Source organism: Cataglyphis hispanica, chromosome 12, assembly GCF_021464435.1.
Source record: "Cataglyphis hispanica isolate Lineage 1 chromosome 12, ULB_Chis1_1.0, whole genome shotgun sequence".
Taxonomy (NCBI): Eukaryota; Metazoa; Arthropoda; class Insecta; order Hymenoptera; family Formicidae; genus Cataglyphis; species Cataglyphis hispanica.
The window spans coordinates 7,496,307-7,511,482 of record NC_065965.1 but is presented as its reverse complement, the minus strand read 5'-3'; the positions used below and the strand labels follow the sequence as shown (position 1 = coordinate 7,511,482).

At 30.9% G+C, this 15,176-nt stretch overlaps 3 protein-coding genes across 3 annotated transcripts in view; 2 read left to right on the top strand and 1 right to left on the bottom strand.

Moving 5' to 3' along the window:
* LOC126853542 (peroxidasin homolog) overlaps nucleotides 1-10,846 on the bottom strand; it is a 33,589-nt gene extending 22,743 nt beyond the window's left edge. The window contains exons 1-2 of the mRNA XM_050599380.1: nucleotides 10,802-10,846; nucleotides 10,102-10,324 (exon numbers count right to left, since the gene is read on the bottom strand). The gene's annotated coding sequence lies outside the window, so the exon portion shown is untranslated. The remainder of the gene's footprint in view (nucleotides 1-10,101; nucleotides 10,325-10,801) is intronic.
* A 60-nt stretch (nucleotides 10,847-10,906) lies between these two features.
* LOC126853547 (peptidyl-tRNA hydrolase ICT1, mitochondrial) lies at nucleotides 10,907-12,044 on the top strand. Its single transcript, XM_050599385.1, has 3 exons — nucleotides 10,907-11,195; nucleotides 11,371-11,556; nucleotides 11,691-12,044. Exons 1-3 carry the CDS (start codon nucleotides 11,037-11,039, stop codon nucleotides 11,949-11,951), a joined length of 606 nt encoding a protein of 201 aa, XP_050455342.1. The 5' UTR covers nucleotides 10,907-11,036; the 3' UTR covers nucleotides 11,952-12,044.
* Nucleotides 12,045-12,402: 358 nt separating this feature from the next.
* Nucleotides 12,403-15,099, top strand: LOC126853544 (clusterin-associated protein 1). Its single transcript, XM_050599382.1, has 6 exons — nucleotides 12,403-12,619; nucleotides 12,730-12,926; nucleotides 13,122-13,520; nucleotides 13,741-13,979; nucleotides 14,074-14,252; nucleotides 14,486-15,099. The coding sequence occupies exons 1-6, from the start codon at nucleotides 12,598-12,600 to the stop codon at nucleotides 14,761-14,763; spliced, it is 1,314 nt and encodes a 437-aa protein (XP_050455339.1). The 5' UTR covers nucleotides 12,403-12,597; the 3' UTR covers nucleotides 14,764-15,099.
* The last annotated feature ends 77 nt before the right edge of the window (nucleotides 15,100-15,176 follow it).

Sequence of the window (15,176 nt, the reverse complement as noted above, 5' to 3'; positions counted from 1 at the left end):
TGAAGGCGCGATGTCACGTTGTGACCTTGACCTTTGAGAAAAGGAAGAAGTCAGTCGAAAAATACTTATAGATGTAACCTTTAGTTGCAAAAAAGATGTCTATGTAAGAATCGAGTATAATAGTTCATTAGTGAAAGGTTAGAAGTTTAGACCAAACGACTAATTACAAAAAGTTTGTAGTTAGAGATTCTTTTTGAGATTCAAAAATTATGAGTTTAAAAAATGAAAATTAAACAAAAATATTCAAAAGCTGAGGGTTGAAAGTTGATTAACGATTAATGATTAAAAATTGAAAATTATATATGATTCGCAACAATATCCACTCTTCAATATAATTCTATTTAAATGAATTTCACATTTCGCATTCTGTTTAAAATCACCCTTTCTCAAGGGCTATAAAAATAACAATAGAAATAAAAAATTATTGTTGGAAATAAAAAAAGTCATAAAGAAAGCAAAATTGACTGCAAGAACGACAATCACGAGACTTGCAGTGAAAGTGTTGTAACGAGGAAGAGAGAAGTCACCCATATACTTCTTCTTTACTTCCAATACGACTTTCATTGAATATAAGAGAGAGAAAGAGAGAGAGAGAGAGAGAGAGAGAGAGAGAGAGAGTGAGGGCGGGGGGCGGGGGAGGGCGGGCGGAGGAATGGAGAGAGAAGGCTCGATGAAATAAAATAACGATAAAAATTTCTGAATACTATATAAATGCTGATAAATATAATTAATATTTTATTGCATTATAAAAATAAAAAATTAAGCATAAGAAAAAATATGATAATAAAATAAAATATAAAAATATCATATATAAATAACAATACATATACGCACGTAAGAGGAAAAATAAACGTAGAAAATAAAAAGAATTGTAATGTATCTTCAAAGTTTAAATCTCTTATACTTTTAATTATATTCCACAGCCATACCAAATCGTAAAGAGTTTGTATTAAAATTTTTATGTTGATGAATATTTTTATTTATTCGTTGTACTTTAATAAAATATTTTTATATCAAACATAAGATAAATTGAGTCTACTGTGCAACTTTATAGAACTATACAATTCAATTTATATATTTCCGTTTATTATTCTGTAACATAGAATTTTACATGCATCATGTGTGTGCGTAAGAAAAATCCAGATAACCAGTCACCGATATATCAATGAGATAGTCATCATCACTTCGTGCCCAATTTCACTGAGCAAATGATTTAATTTATAAATATAAGTGACAGTATGTTTTTATTTCAGCCTTTCTCCCCCCCCCCCCCCGTCTCTCTCTCTCTCTCTCTCTCTCTTTCTCTCAGGTGACATCAAATGGCGAGAAAGGAGGGATATTTCGTTAATGTCTCAGTGAAATTCGAAAGGTCGTTTTTTTGAGGTTACCCGTATTGGAGCGTGTTTCCATCGCGACTTTATGTAAAATGTTCCGCGAGCCATGTATGTCATGCTGAATAGTTTATATGATTTTACACACGCATATATCACGATAGAGAGATGTTAATCGATTTAATTTTTAATTGGAAAAATTTTTAAATTTAGATATACAAGTATGTATATACATATATATATATATACATGACTTTAAAAAATTTTTCTTGTCAAAGATTTAGTTAAAATTTATTTGGCAGTATACGCGTGTCAATACCTGAGCGAGATGTACGCATAATGATAGAAAGTAATTCATGCATATTTAGAGAAACAATTTAATAACACGATTTATCCATCCATCATAGATTTTAAATTCAACTGAATAAAACTTTATCATTTTGTTACCTATGTGAGACGTAAGCATAACTATTATTTACTTGAGATTAACTTGCAAAAAAAAAAAAATTGCACTTGCGAAATTTCATATTTCTCCTTGGTACTAGAAGAGTTACGTGACGTTCTTTCGCGTCTTGTCTAAACGTCGATGTTCTGCCTACAGTGGCCGTCATGCCTGCCGTATCTTAACTTATGTGTCAGTATGTCATACAGGCCCGCACGCACCAACACTTTACAGCAGCAGCGAGAGTGACTACGAAAGTGGCTGTTACTCAATGGTTAGCGATCCACATGTGACAAGCATGTAATCGAGTTGATATCCCATACGAAATACGAACTACTGCAACAAACCGCGCTTGCAATTTTTGTCCTCATAATTATTATAAAACATGTTCAAAAGCCTATATGTGTTTGCAGATATCTTTTTTTCTCGAGAAACTAATATGATTAAAATTATTTATTTGTTGTTATAACAATAATCAATAAGTTATATACATACATGTAATGATTATGTATGTATGAGATTATCAATAAGTTATATACATACATGTATAATGATTATGTATGTATGAGATAGATAGCGCAAGAAGGCTATAGAGTTTGCTTTTCTAAATCTCATTTAACAAACAAATTACGAAATACATGTTACAAAATTATTCGTGACGTAAACACTCGTAAACACACTGAGACCAAGACCTTCACAATTTCACCTGCCATCAACAATGTCATCTACATCAATATCGGATACAATGCTATACATAAATAATTTCAAGGTTGCGATTGGCTCCTTGTCACGCATTAAGTCGAATAAGAAAAAATATCGTGTTTGCCAGCCTAAAATCGTACATTATGTTGAAGAAAAAATAATTTTACCCCATCCTCCCCCTTCTCTCTCTCTCTCTCTCTCTCTCTCTCTCTCTCTCTCCCCCAAGTTTTTATTTAATTCATCACCAAAAGCAATTGATATTAGCTTACAAAGCAAAAATTTCATAAAATAAAAAATATGTAAATAAAAAATATTAAATTATTAATATTAATAAAACCGATTATCTAATATAAAGAAAATTTAGAAATGACAAGATTGATAAAAGACTAGAGAATTATTTGCATCTTTCGAAAGCAGCATTTTAATTTTAACGCGATGTGATAATTACAATATTATATCCTTCAAAAATGCAATTAATTTGATGATGAGTCATATTTGACTAAGAATAAAAATAAAAAACGTACTTTCAGCGAGGAATAGTACTGAACAACGTCAGATGAGATTATCTGAAACCGGCTCTATCAACTATGTCACAAATGATATTCCAGCAATATCGTGCTCGATTTACTTTCATCGACATTGAGCAGAGATTTTGAGAAAGTAGGCGAATTATTGGTACTGAATTATTATTACGTTATATCGTTATATAGTATTCACTTAATTACGTACCATTATATAGTAATTACAAATCTCGTCACGTAATCATTCAAGTTTCTAATAATACAGTAAATCAATCATATAATAATTAATGATTCTCTTAAATTTAGTAAGGAATGCAATCTTTCCTGTTTTATTCTGTACATATTCATCAGTTAAATACAGGACATAAAAAGACGATTGTAGGGGAAGGTCGTGAGGTCGTTCCAAAAATATATTAACAAGATAATAGCTCTCTCGAGCAAATCATATGCGAATTGAGAGATATTTTAGCATACTCAATGTCCGTTCGCAAGGTGACAGGATATTGAATATAAAGATTGGAAAAAGTTTAGTCACAGCAGCGATGCTGTTAAATCAGATTATTACTGCGAGCGAAAAAGGTCAATACCTTCTCGAAGGAATTTCATTTTACAAGTTAGTCAAGGATTGAGTTTGTGCACGACAAGGACACATATCTCATTATATTTCTAATCGTCAAAATCTTTTCGATTAATTTATCGCTCAACCTTATCAAATACGATAAGCATGCATAAAAAAAATATGATTGCTTAAAATCTTTCCTGCAAAATTTCTCTATAATCGCGATCGTATAAATATAATTATCAAAATTTTTGGTAATTATATCTGAACGTGCAACTTTCAAATGTATAAGTAAAATGTAATATTTTCTACACAAAATAAATGCAAATCAAATAGATCTCTCTCATATTTTTCTTTTACTTTATCTTTGAATATATAATATGACAAAAGATAAAATAAAAAATATAAATTTGTAATTTTATAATATAAATTCTCACGTAATCTTTCACTTTATTACGTAAACCTACTTTTAAGAAATATCTGCTGTTTCAAGGATTTAAATATTATTACATAAATTTAATAAATAAGCATTTAAAAATTTCTATATCTTATACACGCGATAATTTACATAATTGTACCGTAGAGAATATATTTGTGTGCCATAGAGAAAATCTATACAATATCTTCCTACCACTTTTTCAACTTTATAAATATAAAAACTCAAACTTTTACAAATAATAAGGTGGGTTCAGAAAGATTGCATGAACCCAGGAACTGGCGGAGAACCGTGCACTGACCTGCTTTCTGTCGCAGACATTCTTGTTTCGTAATGATGATGTTCTCTCGACGCTAGCTAAAGCTTAATTCACATTATCGGCAACGATTATTGGCTAACATTGAAGACAATTGTTTAGCAATAGATATTGACAAATGGGTAAAATAATATTAACAATCAAATTCTCTATTGATGCTATCAAGTTGGCATTTCTAATATATGTGTATATAATAAAAAATTAATTCTTCTAATGCATATTATATGTTATTATGTCACACGAATTCATATTGCAAATAATAACAGAAGTAAAAGAATAATTAATTATATTGGAAAATCAGAAAGTAATTGATACATGCACAAAAATATTATATATAATATTAAATTAATAAACAAAAATGGAATATTGAATTTTTGAATCAAGTTAATCATAATAAATAAAGATCTAGGCATAATGCATTCGACATTAAAAATTTTCAACTGAAAAAGCATTAATTCAGATTATAGTATTTAGTTTGTATAAATTTGTATAGAGAGAAAGAGAGAGAGAGAGAGAGAGAGAGAGAGAGAGATTTATGCATCATTAAACTGTCCACCGGTTCGATTTACAAGTATTTGATATATTGAAAGATTAAAATAAAATTGTAAGCATAATGCGAATGAAGCTTTAGAGGATTCAGAATGCAGAGCGTGATGCGGTACGCGGTTGCACTGGCGCGAGAGGAGGCGCATTAATCAACGCGTATCTTCCCTCATGATGATACTCTAGCTTTCGCCAGATGGATATACATATACCTACGAGCGTAGTATCAACAGAGAGCATCTCTTATACGAGTGATGCAAGCGCGAGAAATGCAGTCAAGAGAAGAAAAGTAAAGAAAGATAGAGTTCTTGTCATTCCGTAAGATCGGTCGTTCATGATTATCGAGATACGCTTCGTAATGCACCGGGCGCCTCGCGCTACATGCATTGCTAAATGCATCGCATCAAGAGAGGATAAGAGTTAATTTTTGCAGGATTCCTCGCCGCTCCTTCTTACATTTCACACATCTGACAATGATCTTTATTTTTTAATCCCTTCCTTATCCTTCGATAGTTTTCTTCGCAATGTGCAATTTTTGATATAATTTTATGAAATTTTATTGATATATAAGATGTATAAAGATTGTAAAAAGACCAAAGTATACGTTTAATAAGCATGCGGTGGATATCTATCCACTTTTCTCAATAGGGTTGTAATCACATTTCCTGACGGCATGCGCTTATAACCTTGCCGATGAAAGTGCATCTTGATTGTAACGTGGCGCAACAATACACGACAACATTGTTCGTAAATTGTAATTCCATATACGAAGAACGCGATATTCCTCTCATTCGCTTCCTTCTTATTTCTAGCAAAACCGATCTTTAAGGATTTCATGGAAAGAAATTAGCAATGCTAGCTATTGTGTCTTATAATGGATACTAAACCGTGAATATATTTGTTTTGTTATTTTCCTCATAGTCGACAAAAAATATATAAATATCATCGTTAATATTTCATTTTCACTAATAAGAATGAGATAATTTTATTGCAAATTTATACATTAATAAAACAATAAGATATTTTAATTTAATGTTACAGCATCAAATATCGCTGCATTAATTATCAAAATAACTTAATATTATACTTAATAAAAAAAAAAATTGTGATAAAACGATTGTTATACATTATTATTAATGACATTTTTAGACAAATATAATAGTTATTCAAAATTTTAATATAGCGCAATAAAGATAATGAGATAATATTCGCGTCACATGATTGTCATTGTATTGATTGTTCTTTGCTAGGAAAAATTACGATCTTTCTACTTTATATATTATCATATATAAATTTGGTCTAAACTCTCATACTGATCTTGAAGAAATTCAAGGATAGAAATTATTTCAAATATAGAAGGCGTTAATCGCACGGAAAGATTTCCTGATTTCTATTATAAAGTAATTTGAAAAAGTAATTTAAAATTGCAAACTGATTGACGCTAAATGTTTTCTTCTATCTCACACAAAATCATTAAAAAGATTTATTTTTTTAATTTTCAATCTATTAAAAAGTTAAGTTTCTTGATGATAAAAAGAGGTACTTTTTATAAATATATTTATTTAGCTTTGATGTCATCTCCTTTTTCATTTTAAAATTAATGCTTATTTTGTACAACTTTTTTACTTGCATTATTTTCTTTTTACTTTTTTATTATTGCGTGTTTATCACTACAGAATAATGCAAATAAAATAAAAAATAATAATAATGAAAAGGTAAAAAACAAATAATAATATAAATAAAAGAGTGTACAACATATAATATCAGATTTAAAATGAAAAAAAGGTGTGATTAATTACATTTAATTGTAAAAGTAATAAATTTTATAAACTGTAATAAATGTTGCAAGATAAATTTTGTATGTCAGTCTTTTGTCGTCTTGCAGCAATATTTTGGGGAATTTGTGTGTGTGTGTGTGCATATGCTATAAAAAATACAAGATATATGAGATTCTAAAAGATTGTGATCAAATATCCTGTAATACATTAAATTATTTTATCTTATTTAGAATAAAAAAGTGATGTTTCTCATATGGGCACATAATATCGTATTTTTAAATTGCCAAGCGCGAGTACAATTTTCAAATAAACAATATTTTACATGTACATTTATTCGCGCGCGCGTACTTCAGATGATATTATAGTACGTATGCCAACAACCTTGACAATTATGTCACACACGATCTTAAGCCGGTATAGAGGCACTTGCAGGATGTAGCTCTGAACAATGCGTGAAATATATAGCGATGACGTAGAACCACGTCATTTGCTATGTCTGTATTTCGAATAATATTGGAGCATTCCGCCAACATAACAAATGATCTTTGCATTCTAAAAAAATAACAATCGTTTGGAAAAAATAACTATTATTTCGGAATCCCTTAACTTTTTAATGTAAAGCTTATTTAAAATAATTTATAATTCGCAACTAAAAATTAAAGACAGAAGTACATTTATAATTTTATATGCATATTCTCTAATACATTGTGTGTATTCTGATATTTATTTTATACATATATGTACGTATCTTACTTTTTTAAATATTTCCTGCATCATACGACTCATAAAATTGTAAATAATAATTTGCTCCAAATTTTATTGCAAATTATAAATTATCCCAAATGAGTTTAATTACGTGCAATTTGCTCACAAAAAAACCATTCGCGATATGAAGAAAAACTTAATCATAACAATTATTCAGTATCGCAGTAAATTAAAATATACTAAAATATGCTTTTCTTTTCTCTTTCTCCTTCTAAAATTTAAAAACATAAAGATTTATCGCGATATAAAAACAATTCGAAGAATAACTGCCCAGTTTCCAAGAATAAATCCCTTCCAATCTATTTTAATCCACCTATTTCTCAAAGATTGATAATTCTGCTCATAAGGCATGCATAAATCTAAACTCGCCATCGAATTAGGAGAAACGAGAGATTCGTTTTCCAGAAACATTATCATATTATATATCCGCCACACTCGATGTATCTTGGTTTTCGTACGTCTTGCATTTTTTATTATGTCGGCATTACCCTTCTAATCATCGCTCACTTGTAATTTGAAGAAAGGTCAAGTATTCCCCGATTAGCAAACAAGCTGGCAAAAACGCGTGCCAAGCAAAAATGCCTTAATGTCAAGATATAACTAATGTTTATCCGCACACACACACGAGCGAAATATTCGTCGTGACCTGAACCTCTGTCTGACCTGACGCGGCGAATTACCTTATGCGCAGCAGAAGGTATAAAATTCTTTATAGCTCATTATGAATATCGATCACAAAAAGTTTATATTCCCGCTTAACGAGCTCATTTTTGGTAGTTTCAAAAATTTTAAATATGAAAATAGAAAATTTTTCTTCTGCATACTTCATAATTGAATAATTGTTGAATTATGTAGGAAGCATTTTGCACTTGTGTGTGTATTTAAAGAAAGGAGCAAAATCGGCGATAACGAATGCTACAAATCATGTGGCATCTTTAATCCTAACAAATTTAACATCACTGGATGAATAAAGTTTATCTTGTATTACTAGCGTCATGATGGGGATAGTTAAAACCGCAGTTTTTTAGTAATGACACATATCACAGCAATGAGACCTCTCATATAAATAACAAACTCGTTTAATATATTATAAACGGAAGAATGCTGAATGAATCAATGATTTCATTGTATCTTTATTCTAATTAATCGCATGATGTGTTTGTTCCTGGTACGCAGCCAACGCATCTTTGCCGGTATTTTGCTGATATTTTCATATCATCAATTATGCAGGCAACGAGACGTTCGTCTCACATATTCCGCTCGCGGAACCGGATCTAAACTATACACTTTGTCCGAAGAAAACGACAACGCTACCAAGAAATTAATTATTTACCATTGTACGAGCAAGAAAATCAAATGATAATTACGTTTTCATTATATTAATATTGTATTGTTATATATGCATTAATCGTATTATAAAAAATGTATTATAACGCACACACCCAAATCTATATATATATATATATATATATATATATATATATATATAAAACTTAATACAACAAAATATAGCAAATGTAATTTTCCAAATATAGCAATGTTTATCTTAATTCTTTACAGCACTGACTAACAATGAGTAATAAATTTACAGATTTTTGCATTATCGCCTTTCCTGCAGATAATGACGGGAAATCTTAATTTCATAAAGAATTAATCTCTACTATTGAAAAATAGCAATTGGATTAGGCTTATTCATCAAAATGATATTAAACAATATATGTTTTAAAAGATTTGATAATACATATATATATGTGTGTGTGTCATAAAACATATAAAGATGTTGAAGCATTCCCAATTTTTTAGAATAACGAAAAGAAAAGTAAAATTAATTTTTTTGTAAAATTTTTATATGAGCATAATAGCATTAATATCCGATATTAGTGCAGACATTTAATTTTTGTTAAAAGTTTAATCGTATTATACGATTAATGGTGACAATAGTTGACGATACACAACTAATTGGAAACAAATATTGGTCTATATCAATCAAAAATGAATGACGTTGAATAGCACTAACGAGCTAATGTCGCATATCTGTATAGATCGCGGATACTCGCAACCATAATGCAAATATATTAGAATGTTAGAGCGCACATTCTATCTCCCTCCTTCCCTCTCTCTCTCTCTCTTTCTCTATGTATCCATCAAGTTGCGATCACGCGCCAAATTGTGCAATCCGTTAATGTTTTTCTTCTTAGATCTCGCAAAGGACCATTCGCGTGGAATAGGTATTCGTTGTTCGAACACGACGATGATAACGACGATGGCTGTCCCATTATCTAACGCCATGCGCGAAATATTACGCGACGCTACATACATGGTGTTGCGTCACCTTCCCTCCTCCCCTCCTACATTAAGAAATTAATTAAGTTTCAATAGATTATGTAAAAGCGCGTGCTTACACATGTAACATGTGTTCCAATAAATTAATCGAAAGCGCTCATACACATGTATATGCACTTTTAATTTTGCAATTATGCTAAATTTATAAATTATGAGAGTTATAGATTATGAGATATATTATGAGAATTGAGAGAAAAATTTAATTTTTATTATTATTTTTTTTATGTACATTATGCATATTGTTACACTATACATAGATGCAAACACACTCTTCACATATCATTCCTAAGAGAGAGAGAGAGAGAGAGATAATCTGTTTAAATTTCTATACATAAAATTTAATCCGTGTAAAGAAACAAACTTACCCGATTACAATTGTAGAATGCTCTGCGATTCATCTCTTCTCTTCCACTTATTTCTGACATCGTGAATCGCGAGTCAAATTGCCAAATTGTCCGTGTCCGATCCACATAATGTCGCCAGAACTATCCGATCGCTTCCCATTTTTGTCCGATAGAATGATGAAAACGACTATCACTATCAACGATCGTCGATCGTCAATGATTTTCACCATGTTGGAGCATTAGCCTGCGAAGCGAGACGTAACCTTGTCACAGTATTTCGCCGGGAAAAACGGCTGTGTCACGGAGTTCCGTGTCCTTGCCGTGGATCGCTCTCGCGTCGATTATTACCGTGATTTTCAGAATGCGCTTTATGCCGCAATTCACTTGCAAAACCTATTGCGCCAAGACTTAAAACGTATAGACAGACGCGTATATACACAGCAAGGAGACGGTTAAAAAGATATTTACGCGACCGCGAAATAATGGCTGACTTCAATTCGATTATTAAGACGAGATACTTCACGCTTCACGGTCATAGACCTATGTTCACGGTATAAAGTAAAAAGAAAAAGGATGATCTTTTTTTCACACTCTTTTGATTTCGGAAAATGCTTAAAAGAAATTTTGAAATTATGCAGGCGTCGCAATTTTGCTATTTTTCGGATTTTAACTATTTATAAATTTTCCTACCCGTAGAAAAGAAAATTTTATCATGACATACTTGACACCTGACACCTGACATCTGACACCGCGCATCACGCACAAAAATCGAGACATGATGAATACAATCGATTATCGAATTCCTTAAATCGAATTGTGACAAACTTTATGCCATCTACCGTGATTGTAACCGCAATAGGAACGTTGAGAGATTGTGGTTATGTCAGGTTATGTTTTCATAAGCATATCTTTCCAATTGTTTCACCATCAAAGTATATAATAAAAATTGATAAGAAATGAATTTTCTCAGTAGACAGTATTTCAGGATTTTTCAGAGCAACGTAAAGAATCAGAATGCATTGTGCAATTTCTGCAGAGCTTTCAGTTTTAAAAGTGAGATATCGTTGGAGAAATTTTATCCGGAAAGCAAGCTGAAACTGCATACACCAAGCTTTGTTAGTATACATATTGAGTCATTTTAAAAATAATTATACACAGAATAATATAACACAGAATTGATTTGATTCATATATTGCGATACTTGTGTATTTATCTAATATCTTGCTATGCTTTGAATAACACAACTTCAATAACAACTGAATAAAGATTATTGTTTCTTTTATTTTTCAGGTGCCAGATCCTAAAGCAAAATTTAGTGGTTACATACCCATGGACAAAATAAAAATAACATACAGCGCTAGCAGTGGGCCTGGGGGACAAAATGTAAACTGTGTAAATACCAAAGTAGACTTAAGATTCCAAGTAAGCAGTGCTACCTGGTTGTCGCAAGAAGTTCGAACAAAATTAGCAGAACAGGTAGACAGCACTATATGCATTGCCTACAAGTGAAATCTTCATTATTCGACAAATGATAGATTAATGCAATAGAAAATTTTTTAAAAATTGGATAAAAATAGCCATACCTTAGGAATATAAATTTATTGTTTCAGTGTAAAAACAAGATAAACAAAGATGGATACTTGATAATCAAGTCAGATTTAACGAGATCTCAACATTTAAACTTGGCGGATGCTCTTGAAAAGTTACGAACAATGATAAGGGCTAGTTTAGTAGAACCATCAGAACCATCGCCTGAATCGTTAGAGAAAAAGAGGAAAAATCTGCTCAAAGCTGCTAGGGAGAGACTTCACGAGAAGAGAATTCGTTCGCAAATTAAACAGAGCAGAAAAGTTCCTACGTTTGACTTTTAAATCGATTAATTTTATACAATCAGTTGATTAAGTTACTTATCAAATATTGTACAGTTATACATAGAAATAAACTATAAATAAAGTAAAAAAAAATTTTTAAGTATTATATATGTAATGCAATTATAAATCTAAATAATTTATAAAGTTTTATAAAGGCATTCAAGTGTTCATTTAACATGTGATTATCAGGTTCAAAGTCAGATGCAATCATTTACTTAAATTTTTGCTTCAAAAAATAACGTGATTTGTAATAATTTATTGAATTATATTTTACGCCCGGAAAATTGCAATTTGAATTTATATTTATATATATATACCATCATTTTTTTTAGGCTATTGATTAATTTAATATTTGTAGTTTAAAGTAATCTAAAATTTGTAGTAAAACTGGAGTTTATATTATTTTTACAAATTAAATTAATTACTCCACGCTACTTATTTGTAGTGAGATATATATATATATATGTGTGTGTGTGTGTGTGTGTGTGTGTGTGTGTGTGTGTGTGTGTGTGTGTGTATATGTATGATACAATGCAAGTGGGTTTCCATGGTAACATAAGCCACAAATAAGAAAGCATATAAGAATACACGGTGAAATCTGCATATCTCAATTACAACAGTGGTTGACTAATTTTTTCCTGCGAAAATGTCCTACCGTGATTTACGTAGTATGTAAAAAAATAGCATAAATTATTTTTACATATACAGTTAATGTGTGAAAAATATGCAGGAAAACGTTGTAACGCGCGACTTACGTCTCTTTTATTCCCTTGCGTAGATTTCACAGAGATGATGAGAGTGCTGGGCTATCCGAGGCTAATTTCCATCGCCAATTTTCGCGTACCGAATTTTCCTTTAGTCGCCGAGATCCTAGTTTGGTTGGTAAAACAATTTGATCCAGATAGTGATATATCCAACGATCATGATACCGAGGAGCAACGTGTAGCGTTGATACGAAGTGTCGCTGAATTTATGGTAATAATATTTAAACATATAGTATGCAGCAGATGATGCGAGCAGTAATGATGATTTCTTTGGAAATAATTTTTTTTTATTTATTCTATAAATCAACCAAATGTCTCAATTAAATTATTATTTATTTATTCTTAAAAATATCACTTATCTTTTCAACTCTCCAACTTTGGTGGATGGTCATCTTATGCAATGCAGGCATTGAAGACAAACATCAAATTAAACACAAAGAAGCTGTATCAAGCTGATGGTTACGCGGTGAAAGAAATGTTGAAAATTACGACGATGTTATATGATGCTCAAAATAGTTGTAGCATTGACGAAAATCGATCCGACAATAATCAGAGTACAGTGAATTTTGACATATCTGATAAAATCAATGAACTGAAAACGACGCGACAGCTCGCCAGTCAATTGACTATCAACGGGGCGACTCTCTTCGATTTACTTGGTCGAGAAATGGAGCTTCGAGAGATTCGCAATACCAAGATTGCCAGGGAATTTGATACCTCGGAAATAGAAGCGGCTCTGAAAGACGTTATCGCGAATACGCATAAAGAGATTGACGAAACCAAGAAGCAAATTGACAATGTCAAGGTATCTTATAAAAAAAATTACCCTCGTGAAGTTTAAGTTGGCTGTTGGATCTAGAAATATTTAGTTATTCTTTCCTTATATGTGTATCAACAGTAATTTTATTATTAGTTGATAAATGCATAATTTATTTCTTAAATAAATGTATATATATATATATATATATATATATATATATATATATATATAATTATTATTATTATTATTATTATTATTTTAAAAGGATACTGAACAAAACCTGGATGCCAGAATCGAGAGACGGCGAACGGAACTCGATAGGAATCAAAAAAGACTCCACACCTTAAAAAAAGTCCGTCCAGCGTTCATGGAGGAATTCGAAAAACTTGAAATTGAGTTGAGAGCTTTATACAATGATTATTTACAGAAATTTCGATATCTGGCATACTTGGAACATTTGTATGAAGATGCGGCCAAAGCGGAGCAAGAAAGATTCGAAAGACGGTATATTGTCATTATAAAAATAAAAAAAAGCAAAAATATATAAAGTAAATTATATGATTATATACAATTTGTCATACTATTTTTTCGATTACAGACAAGCTGCAACCAAGAAGCAATTGGAGCAAATGAGAGCCGAAGATTCAAGCTTTGAAAGTATGATGGAAGGGAACGATTCCTTATTCGCTACAAATCTTCAAGAACCATTAGTTACTTCTCTTACAAATCCAGAGACCGCAACGGAAAAATCTGGTCAATCAGCCCATGTCAAACCAAGTAATAATAATTGTTCTAATATAACAAATAATTCTAGCACTATAAAATATCGCTTTAAAAGAAAAACTTACAAATTATATAATAAAACATTTGAAAAAGCATAATATAAAAAATATATAAAAAATGAGTATATATATATATATAAAAAAAGCAGATATAAAAAAAAGAGTTAAAAAGAAAATAAGTAATCCTTTTTGGAAGTTTTTCGGAATAACAAATCAAAAATATTTCAGGCACTGGAAAAACATCGAAGATGCAATATACACAACGGCGCATTTACGGAAGCATGTCTGGACGGCAAAGGGGTACGATTCAAGAATCAAATGACAGCGACGGCTCGTTGGACAGCGATAGCGACTTATTAATTGATGGTGATCTTGACGATGACGATGACGATGATGATCTTTTGAACTCTGTAGGTGCACCGGATATCAGTGGATATGATCTTAAAGCCGCCCAAGAAAAGCGATCTGTTAGTAAGATAGACAGACATTCGGACGATGATTTTTAATCAGTATAATGTCTCTCTGCTAATCGTCAGCATGTTTTTTATAATTGTAAATAGAAATTGTATATATGTTAGAAAAAAATATATTTATAATGAGATATATAAAGCGCAGCATATAGAAATAAAAATATAATTTATGATTTTATATATATATATGAGTGAGTATTTTTGAAAGTAGGATACAATAAAAAAAAAGAAAAAAAACGCATTTTTTTTGTATTTAATAAACAGATACCGCACACAAAATGAGTTCTAACTTATTTCTCCATGTAATCTGCAAATAGATTTAGGCGTTTATCTCAGCATGTTACCAGTTTTGAACTTTCTTGTATATGCATTAAACTGTTCCATATCTTACTTTTGAAGCTTCCCATATATATACTCTTACAAATAAATGCTCTTAACATTAATTAATA

Coding starts and splice junctions, on each gene's coding strand:
- LOC126853547 (XM_050599385.1), top strand. CDS start 11,037: ATGAATTTTCTCAGTAGACAGTATTTCAGGATTTTTCAGAGCAACGTA. Junction 11,196..11,370: donor AACTGCATACACCAAGCTTT/GTTAGTATACAT, acceptor TTTATTTTTCAG/GTGCCAGATCCTAAAGCAAA. Junction 11,557..11,690: donor GAACAAAATTAGCAGAACAG/GTAGACAGCACT, acceptor TTATTGTTTCAG/TGTAAAAACAAGATAAACAA.
- LOC126853544 (XM_050599382.1), top strand. CDS start 12,598: ATGTCCTACCGTGATTTACGTA. Junction 12,620..12,729: donor GTCCTACCGTGATTTACGTA/GTATGTAAAAAA, acceptor TCCCTTGCGTAG/ATTTCACAGAGATGATGAGA. Junction 13,980..14,073: donor CAAGAAAGATTCGAAAGACG/GTATATTGTCAT, acceptor TTTCGATTACAG/ACAAGCTGCAACCAAGAAGC.